We start from the raw sequence: 11,296 nt of genomic DNA, 5'->3' as shown, positions 1-11,296 counted from the left end.
TGTGATTACATGTTCTATTATAAACTAAATTTAAATGATAAAATATGTTAACTATCTATGGAACATCTCCACTGCCTTCCTCTATCATATCCTTCAAAGGTTGATCTGCCGCCATCAGTTGTTCGTCCGTGTAAATCAATTTTTGTAGTCGCTTATTGTATACTCTACCGTACATTGTTGTTTTATTCTCTGAAATGTTTGTTGGTTGCTTTAGGTATCGCCCAGATTTTGTTCGCTTCCAAAACACTTTTTTAGAGTCATATGCATTGGATTTGGAAAACAATTCGACATTTGTTAGAGGTAAAGCGTCGTTTTTGGTCTTCTTCGCGTGAACTATTTGAGAAAATACTTTCTTTTTAGCCTCGTATTTGTCATTTGATTTGTCCTTGAATTCTTCGTGTCTTTCTGTAGTATCTTTATTCTGTGTCTGGCTGTTAATCTGGTTTGTGTTTTCCTCATATTCGTCAAAACACTCTGCTTCTGGTTTGCAATCCGGTCCACAGATCAACCAACCGTAGTCACAGCATTTGCACATTGCGTCGTGGTAGTAGCAGACGGTAGATGCCCACGTGCAGCACCCATCGTAATTGCCACAGCAACCCCAATCAGAGCCATAAAGATACCAGCCATCGTCATTATTACATTTCAAGTTCCTGAAAACAAAGCATACAGATCTTCTAACATTCCATAGCTAGAATACAAAAAATGACGATACTTTTTTTATTATGTCGGACCATTAATACATGGAATTGTTCTGTTGAAAAAAATAATGCACCGACCATTTTTATCATGAGCCGGGGCCTGAGATTTCGGATAAGAATTTGTATCGTGCAAGCGCAAAATTTTATTTATATTCCAGTAACAACCAGAATCAATGTTTTTATTTAAAAATCTGACTTTTTAAGTTATGAAGATTTGTTTTCAATGGTTGAGTAAATAATTCTAAAATTGGGACCTCAATTTTTTTCTCAAAATGATACCGCCCCATCCCCCCGATCCTGCTCATTAATAAAATGATCCATGCCTTAAAAGGGTTGTTTTCAAATGGAAAACGTATTTGCATAAATGTCTTTTTTGTTTAATTTTGTAGACGCATTTCTCATTCCTTGGTGGTACATTGTACATGGCAATCGTCACCAAACAGTGCACAAGTAACAAAAGTTTTAAGAGAGATTCCTAATTATTTTAGTGGCTTACATTCTTACAAATGACAGTAGCGAAGCTATAAACACAGAAAATCGTGTCATCTATACATAAAAGTCTGATCTTTCTACGCCATTGATTGATTGGTCAGAGAAAAAAAATAATGTACTATCTACAGCATCCGGACGCTTATCATCAATCATTGAATGTCATGGAAACCGGTTTTCATATTTTATTTTGTTTATTCTTCGATTTAAACATTTCAACAATAACTTACACACATGTGTGGACCTTACAAGCTCTACTGAACGCTCTTTGTCTGATGGAACGTTTGACTCTATGCCGTCTTGTACCTGAAGTAGAAGAGCAATATCGTCAGTAGGTTCAGCAATGCCGCATTGATATGACAGTAGGTTCAGCAATGCCGCATTGATATGACAGTAGGTTTATACCGTTATATTTACAAAAGCTACCATGGAGAAAGCTTCCGAGACAGAGCTCACGTAAAGTTATAAAATTACAGGATACATGTATTAATTTCAGACATGCTTCATTACTCAAATTATCTATATGGAAACAATATAAACTTACTGCTTGCTTCAAAGAAGACATCGCTGCTTTGACATATCTGGTAAAACTGCAATACCACAATCTGTAAAATCAGTGATAAGTACATTTTCGTATTATGCATTCTATGGAGAAATTACAGTCATGTAATATTTTTTTCATCAAAATATGTTCCATGAAAACCCCATTAAAGACGAGGAAACAAATTTCGAACAACCAGTAATGTACGGAAAATCCAAGGACTGATACATACTTACATATGTAATTGTCCCTTTACTAATTAAAAGTTCGATTGCTTTTTTTTCATATTTTATGTTGATCGAGGTGTCTGTTCAAAACATTTGCCCTTCTGGTGCATACGGTGCATTCAAGCCATCTGTCACAGCTAAGCGCTTTGGTTCAGGATTGTTTTATATTTACTATCTAATATGCAATGATATTACAAGTGTACTGATATTTTTACACAGAAGATAACTCTAGAAGTTTATGTACAGATTGTAAAGTCACGGTTTTTATTCTGGTTGTTTTGTTTGTCATGAGTACAACATTGCCATTTCCCCCCAGTGAATTTGCAGAGAGAAAGCGCTGTTGCAGCGTTATAACAAAAGACTTTTTAAAATGGGTTTTACTCCATCTTCCCAAGTCAGGATTTTAAGTCCACCTTCGTTCCAACAAGGTTTGAGGAACGAAGGTGGACTTAAAACCCTGACTTGGGAGGATGGACTTACTCCTGCACAATAAGTTTGACAAACGGAGATCCGTTAAGAGCTCGTAAAATATTATACTAGCTACACAGCCAGAACTTAACCAATCATATTTTATCATCATCATCATCATCATCACAGTCACCAGGGAGTTCGGTCGTGCCTAGACGTTACGTACGATGTTCGTACCTTTGAGCGTAACAGACGTCAAAACGTATTTCCCGTAATGTTATTTGACTGCGTCATGTTTTTGTTATTAATTTTTCATTGTGTATCAACTTATACAACTAATTACATTATATTTGAGAAATGTTTTTCTTCTGCAACGAAATTATTGTAAGCATTATAAAAACTGTTTTTTTCGTTTACTGTTCTCAAATGGCGAATCAACCGTTAAGCCAGTCTCATTCTCATGACAACAATTAACATACGTGAGCAAATTTGCACATGTATTCACCTGAAAAATGCATGTGAGTAAAAGAAATTTGCTTACGCGTTTATATGTCATTTTCAAATACGCACATGAAGTGGTGAATTTAGGATTTTTCGGAATTGGTAATTTTGACTACATTTTATAAGGTGGGGTCCTCAGGTGCGTAAATACTACTTTTTATAAGGTGTACTATTTAGTATGTTGATTACTGTTATAATATCCGTAATCATAGAGTGGATTGTAGCCCCAAATATGAAAATTAATTGACTGTTGAATCACACCCCTTTCCACGAAAAATAACACTATTATCTCGACCTCGGGAATCGCGCGTGTGACCGTGGGAAAAAATGTCTGAAACCTCAATGTTTTGATTTACAGCTTACATTGTAGCTATTACTATACAATCAATTACTACATGTACACATATGGCGTACCCAGTTAATGGGTTTAGAACACCCTCCAATTTGTTGGAAAATATCATTGATATTATGTAATATTTTGGCAGAAATGATTCCGCCTTTTTACATATTTTTTTGTTCGGACCCCAGACTGGAAAATCTCTGCAACTGAAAGTGTGTATTCTTCGAATTGTTTGTTAGAACAATGACAACATTTAATTGTACATGCATCATCTGCAACATACGTTCATCCTAAGTGTGACTATTAACTTACATAACTAAAATGGGAATTTTTATTTATGATATTGCAATCTAAATAAATCCAATAGTATCCTGTGTGAAATACTTTCCACCGGAGAGTAATTAATATCAAATTAATTCCATGGCTATTAGATTGTTTCCATAATCAACCTTAAGATGATTAAATATACAAGTATCTTAAAAGGGATTCTTTAAGAGCACTATTAAAATAGGGGCTGGGTTTTTTTTTGTGGAGTAAAGAGTTGACATTGTTATAGGTGTTAACAGTTTGGATAGTTTTTGATGTGGCATGTTATCCAGAATGCCTTTAGATATTAGTTTGTATCCAGAATGTTTTTAGATATTAGTTTGTATCCAGAATGTTTTTAGATATTAGTTTGTATCCAGAATGTTTTTAAATATTAATTTTTTATCCTGGATGTTATTTCATGGGATGTTTTACACATAATTTTTCATCCATCATATTATTTATGATAAATATTATCCATTTTATCTAAAGTATGAATACTATTCACTTAATGTAAACTATTTTCAGGATATTATTTAATAATATAGTTTGAAATAATATCCTGTGAACATTTAGGAATACCTCTAGCATATTTATTATAAATATCATTATTTATGTTCTAGTAGTGGAATCAATTTAATAGGTGACTGGAATTTTTTTCATAGTGAAATAATACCATCCGGAAAAAATTTCCACAGGATAAGATTTCATTTGGATAGTATAATGTCTTATATATTGCATGTAAATGTATATCGTCGCCACTCACTTGTTGCTACATTACATTGGTATTATATTGACGTCAGACTCTGTGAACGTTAAAATCATGTTTGTGACATTTTTTTCACACTTAAATTGGTCAATATTTAGAAAAATATGGGGAGTCTGTAGTAACCGCGGATAAAAAAAAGAGTACCTAAAACCTTTCAAGCAACAAACAAATGTTACCGTGGATAACGCTAGGTTTGACTGAAAATGATATAAACAAGTATAAAGTTTTAAATATGCAACTAATTCAAGTATTATGGTCGTTGCATTCACGGAGTTGTTTTTTGAAGAGTAAATTGATTTATAACATTTAAAAGTGCGGAATGGTAACGGACTTTACGAGATGTGTTTAATTTCCGCACTAACGGTGATTGGTTTCAGACTTTTGGTGATCAATTTAAATAAAAGTGTAGAAACTGCGTATGTTTTTTTTCTCGAATGAAATATTTGTCTGATGTGTTGTCCGCAACTCCTTCTTAACGACTTGCATGATGGTTACGATACTTATTGGGGTATTAAATTACTATATTTGGGTGTGTACATTGTCAGGAATTTATGTTTGAACAAAAATGTAGAAGTGATGACCGTTGGAACTCAAGCAATATGATTTTTGACAGAATATTCAATTTGTAGTATATAGTAATGATTGCTGTTTGAGTTCGGTGTTAGATATAATTGGCAGCTTATTGTGCATCATAAGTACTTAGTCTATCCGGCATAAAAATGTGTCCAATTTGAATCGTATGTCCACTTTGGTCCCCAAATGTACAGGGTTCAACAGGCTGCTGTGGGGGTATTAGTTCCGTTAGGGGTTACAATTGTACGTCTAGTTTCACATTTACTTCTTTCCGGTCTGCTTAATCTTAATTCTTTCGATCTTGTTTTCTTTTTCCGCTGAATAAATTAATTGAAAAATATATATTAAAACATACTGATTTTTACCTCACCTGGCCGAAGGTCATGTGAGCTATTGGCATCACTTGGCGTCTGTCGTCGTCGTACGTCGTACGTCGTCGTCGCTAACAATTTTTCAAAACTCTTCTTCTCTAAAACTACTTGACCAATTTGAACCAAACTTGGTATGAATGTTTCTTGGGGTATCTTGCATAGAATTGAAATGGGGATTTTTGATCCGTCGAAAAACATTACTAAAAATAGAACGCAGGCGTCAGACAGTAGTTTTTCGCATATATGTCCAAAACCGTTAGGTTTAGCCAAATTCTGACACAAGTAAAAGTGTTCAACATAATGAGATCTATTTGTGGTCAAATTTTCATTTTAATCCTTTAAGCCATGTTGGAGTTGTTGCCCTTTTTCGACGTTTTTCGCTATTTTGAATATAATTTCTTTTAAAACTCTACCACTCTGACACTACTTGACCAATTGGAACCAAACTTACTTTGAATTTTCCTTGGGGTATTGTGCATATTACTGATGTGAGGATTTTTGATCCGTAGAAAAACATGGCCGCCGTTACTAAAAATAGAACGCAGGCGTCAGACAGTAGTTTTTCGCATATATGTCCGAAACCGTTAGGTTTAGCCAAATTCTGACACAAGTAAAAGTGTTCAACATAATGAGATCTATTTGTGGTCAAATTTTCATTTTAATCCTTTAAGCCATGTTGGAGTTGTTGCCCTTTTTCGACGTTTTTCGCTATTTTGAATATAATTTCTTTTAAAACTCTACCACTCTGACACTACTTGACCAATTGGAACCAAACTTACTTTGAATTTTCCTTGGGGTATTGTGCATATTACTGATGTGAGGATTTTTGATCCGTAGAAAAACATGGCCGCCGTTACTAAAAATAGAACATAGGGGTCAGACAGTAGTTTTTCGCATTAATCTCCAAAACCGTTATGTTTAGCCGACTTCTGACATGGATAAAAGTGTTCAGCATGATATTAAGATCTATCTGTGGTCAAAATTTGGTGAAAATCTGTTGACCCATGTTGGAGTTATTGCCCTTTTTGGACGCTTTTTGCTGTTTTTAATGTTATCATTTTAAAAAATCTTCTCCTCAGAAACTACTTTACAGAATTCAATGAAAGTTGGTATTTTTGTTTTAAAGAGCATCCTTAACAAAATGACCGGTTGGATTTTTGATCTGTAATAAAGCATGGCCGCGGTGACTAAGAATTGGGGTCAGACAGCAAATATCTCCAAAACGGTTTTGCCCCTAAAAGGCAAAACGTTAACAAGGTGAGCGATTCAGGCTCCCGGGAGCCTCTTGTTCAATTTTAATGGAAGTTTTTCTGCAAGAGACAATTATCAAATGAAAACGTTTCCTGGACGTCCCAACTAGCCTGGTATTGATAACTCCAAAACAAAAATACGGTACCAAACATATCAGATCGCGAAAAGTCCGTTGCGCCATCTACATTCTTATGAGTCATTTGTTGGTCATTTTCTGCTGTCAATGTTCCAAAACGGTTTCTGTTTTTTCAATTAATTAAATTAAAAATTAATGGTTGCTTTTCAAATGTGTATGCGATATAGTTTTAGTATAAGGAAAACGAGAAACAAGTGTCGAATTTCTCAACCAGTTGCAGCGAAATTTCAAGTATAACATACAGTTTTGCGCGAATGTCTAGTTTGCTAGGAGATGCTCTAGGGTAAAAGATATGCCAAATAAAAGACATGATTATTCATTATTCCGTTTTAAATTAATCGTATGATGACTTACAGATTGGCTTTTTATTATCGTTCTTTCAATTACATTTGTAATGTTTTTTTTATCACCGAAAGTTCGTAACTGATCACCGTTAGTCCGGCAACACAGAAGAAAAAAAAATCCGGAAAAGTTCGTACCATTCCGCATCGTGTGTACTGTATTTAAAGAAAATGTACTTCCGAATACATCGTACTGTGCTATTATGCTACTGGGTGCACCTTTTCGTAAAAACTCGAACATCGCGCGTAACGTCATCCCATTGTAGTATCAACAGTTATTCAGCTTCACATCTTTTGAAAATAAAATAATAATAGAAACTTGTCAATTTTTTGTTATTTAATGCAAAACAATGTTTTTACTATAGGTTAAGAGAATGGCCCAAGGTAATGCAAAATCAGGAACAATTCATCCATTGTAAAGTGCAGAAATTACCATGAGCTCATTGCTGCTCTCCATATTGACAATGTTTCGCCTGGCAAATGGGAAAAAGATCCATTATTGATTTTAGCATAACAATGTCCTTTTTGTTTAGCATAAGTTAAAACAAATATTTAATTACCGTGATTTGCCAAGAAATAACTTATAATTCTATTGAAATACTAAATTTTACAAAAATTACTAAATGCACCGTCAGCGAAAGGTAAAAAAAAAACGAATAACTGTCGACAGTAGAAGAAATTCAGGCAGAACTCTTTCAACTGATACTTACTGTTAAATCTACTCACATGATTAAAGAAGTGTTATTTATTATTGGAATCGATCTAAACAAATACGTCTATTCTAAAAGATACCACTTGTTTAGAAATAAAGTTATCATTATTCAAATTATTTAAGATAATTTGTAAGATAGTTAAACATATTAATGTAAGATTTGAGATGAAAGAAGACTTACCCAAAGAATAATTGTCTTCATTGAAGTATACCTATATCAGTGATCCAAAAGATTCAATGGTTTATAGGCCATTTGTTCCCTAACAGCTGATGTTTGATGTTATAGCTTTGTTATACACACTTTGTTTAAATCATTGCCAGTTGTAGTAGATTTAGTTGAATTCAGTAATGTTTTGAAAAAATCTTACTTCGGAGACTTTCAACAATCCATTTAGATTTATATATCCAAGGCAATGAAAACATCAACTGCTACATTAGAAAGTTTCAATGTTTTAGTTAAGCTTCGATCACTGAAAAACGATGGTATTTTTAACGCTCCATTTCTCTTTCATGCACGCAAAACGTCGACGTTATAAATTTTCGACGTTGGAGTAAATCTCACGACTCATCATCTAAGAACAGTAGTAACCTACACATTTTTTCTAGAAAATTGGCAATTTATCTATAAGGAATGTCAATCTTGGATGTCTCCCGAAATATTGGTGGTTGTCTGTCTAGGGGAAAGCAAACAATTATGTCACAGTTATTGTTTTAGCATGCACAAATGTTACTTAACTATTTCCTCTGCATAGTTTGAATGTTTTTTTCAATTAAATACGCGTTATTCTGTTCAGCTTTCCTATTTTATGTCAACACGCCTTCCTCTTAATTCTTAAACTAAACACACAACAACTTATATTATTTTGCTAATGAGTTATTTCCTATCTGTAGCTAGAATGTCTCTTTTAATTTGGCGGGGTGTCAAGATGTCACCCGGCACGTGACAATTTCACAAGACACGTGCCTGTGCGGATTACTTTTTTATCAATTCCAAAATCTGAAAGTATTTTGATATTCCTCAGCTATTAATTGATGAAATTGTCTGCATATCAAAGATTTCTATTTTCCTCAACAAACGACGTTTTCTTCGCTCCAATAATAGACGTTTCGCTGGAACCGCATATATCTGTGAAACAAGGTTTTTAGTATGATAACTTAGATATATGTTTTCTGATTAAAGTACTTAATTGAAATGTATATCTAAAAGTGATATTTCTAATCAGCAGAAGCGATGTTTACTTACAAAAATATTTCCAAATCTTCCAATACATTACGTAACAGTTTCTTTGTGTTTTCTGAATAACAGATTTCTCCTGTTGAGGTGAATGAGCCAATTTCCCAATGTGAAAGTTTTACATGAAACGCATGTTTAATTACGTTTTTACTGGAGCCGTAGAAAGAAATTTCAATTTCAAAATTTAATAAAGTTGAAAAGAGAGTTTAATTAAGCGATTGAATAACTTCAAATGTATTTGACACATTTCATCTCAATGCACTGTGGAATGTATATTTGAACTTTAATTACAGTAACTTCACTTAAGCTATTATAATCACGATTTATTTCTGATCTTAATATTGCGTCTAAAGGAAGCCATAAAAGGAACGTGTTCAACAGAGTGGATCGCTGCAAGAAAAGGAAAGACAGCAACAGGTAAAATCCCAGTATAGATGACCAAGAAAAAGTAAATGTTCTGTCTGTTATAGATAAATATATTGTGTATGAAATTACCTTTTTGTAATGCTAGAATGACGAAATTATTGCCCAACGAACTTAGCAATAACAATAGAAAGTATTAAAAATGTAACAAATCAGACGTTTCCTACCTCCTTTATCCTTATAGAAAAGCAGAGGACGCTTACCCTACCGGTGCACCTGGTCCATACTCCCAGTTATTAGTGGAGTCCGAGTTGCTCATTTGCTTTTGTTGCTTTGTGTACGTGATTTTAGTTACTTTATGTTCTTTGTTGTGTATGTCTGTTTTCCATGTCTGGTCTTTGTCCCTCAATTACTGCTATAATTGAAAGCAGCAGTAAATCTGTTGTAAAGTTTATGATAGATGACATTGCATTAAATGATTTAATAAGTTAGTGTACTAGACCAAATAAAAAAGTAAAATTGCTACTCAGAAGTAACCTTTGACCCTTTGTCAACATCAAAAAAAGTTAAATACATTCAATTTAAGTTTCAAAGGAAAATTCGTTAAAGAAGTAATTTATAATGAAAACTAATTTTCGTTCCTTTTCAATAGTTTTTTTTAAGAATTTAAATACTTACAAAGAATTACTCATGTCTAACAGTTTTTTTTTTAGTGGATTTAATTTGTTCCCCATTTTATTTATAAAAAATATTATTACATGTATATTGTATTCACTGGCTATATTTATATTTATTACTGACACACCATTACATGTCCGCTCATGTAAAAACATGATTCTTTCAAACCTTGCACGTTTAAAGTTTAGCATTGTTTGTTTCGTTTCATGGTTTTATTCTGGTTAAATTTCCAAGGAAAGTAAAATGTGATAAATGTGAACATTTTTTTTTAATTTGTTGAACCTTTTAGTTAAATATATTTTTTTACTGAAAAATACATGTAACGCACATTTTAGAAATACAATATACAAAAGAATCAATATGATTTGGCAACAATCTTCTTCAAACTTAATCAAAACAAAAGTTTCTTAAAACAAACGGAACGATTATATCAGATTCAACGACTTCTTTTTTTTACTTAACATATATTGAATAGATTTTTCTGTTCGATCGTCTGGAAGAGAGTTCTCCGAATAAGCTTTATTGAAGTTGCTTTTCTGTCTGTTACATTGATATAGTGGATCTGGGTGGGAACGGGAGGTGGGTGACTAGCTGGGTCCCCTCATGAAATTGAATTTTTTTTTAAATGTAATATTTTATGTTAAAACTAAAAATGCACATTTTAATAAATACTTAAGCTTAATATTCTGCCTTGGTGATCTTAAGTTAGATTTTTTCATCTTCATTGCAAATCATACATGTCTATTTCTTAATTATTCTAGGAAGATTGTAAATATAAGGCTTTTCGCCTGTAACATAGGCTGATCGTTTCCTCATCAATACGATAAGAACATGTATCCTTGAAAGATACATGATAACTATCCTTGTTTGTCCTGAGTATGGGAGATTTGAAGGTCTGGGGCATCGAACCTTTTATCAGCGAGGCTGGTTGGAATCTTTTGGAAAAAAATTAATAAATAAATTTTCCAATGTTTTACTTATCTATTGAAAGAGTAATCAACGGAACCAAGATTAATCAAGGGTAATCAAAAGAATGTAATCCTGGGACAAAGACCAGACATGGAAATCAGACATACACTACAAAGAATATAAGGTAACTAAATTCATACATACAAAGTAACAAAAGCAAATGAGCAACTCGGACTCCACTAAAACCTGGGAGCATGGATCAGGTGCACCGGTAGGGTAAGCGTCCTCTGCTTTTCTAGAAACACCTGCCGAGTTGCTAAAAAAAAAAAGTCAAGTCCTGGGTAGTCGAAAGAGGGAAGGAAAACTATGACAAATCAGTTTTCATAGCGCAGATGGATACACCGTAACAATCCATGAGTTCATGATGGCGACCATAAAACTGTTGT

At 33.4% G+C, this 11,296-nt stretch overlaps 1 protein-coding gene across 1 annotated transcript; it reads right to left on the bottom strand.

The window, feature by feature from the left end:
- Positions 1 to 8,874, bottom strand: LOC148599049 (uncharacterized). The gene is made up of 4 exons (XM_088561667.1): positions 7,848 to 8,874; positions 1,735 to 1,795; positions 1,421 to 1,496; positions 1 to 653 (listed from the first exon to the last, which is right to left on the bottom strand). The coding sequence occupies exons 1-4, from the start codon at positions 7,866 to 7,868 to the stop codon at positions 56 to 58; spliced, it is 756 nt and encodes a 251-aa protein (XP_088417793.1). The 5' UTR covers positions 7,869 to 8,874; the 3' UTR covers positions 1 to 55.
- Positions 8,875 to 11,296: the final 2,422 nt, after the last annotated feature.

This window comes from Perna viridis, chromosome 14, assembly GCF_037379345.1.
Source record: "Perna viridis isolate PV_CMFRI_1.1 ecotype Kerala chromosome 14, ASM3737934v1, whole genome shotgun sequence".
NCBI classification, from domain to species: domain Eukaryota; kingdom Metazoa; phylum Mollusca; class Bivalvia; order Mytilida; family Mytilidae; genus Perna; species Perna viridis.
Note: the sequence above shows the minus strand (reverse complement) of the source record. Positions and strands in the feature narration are given on the sequence as shown.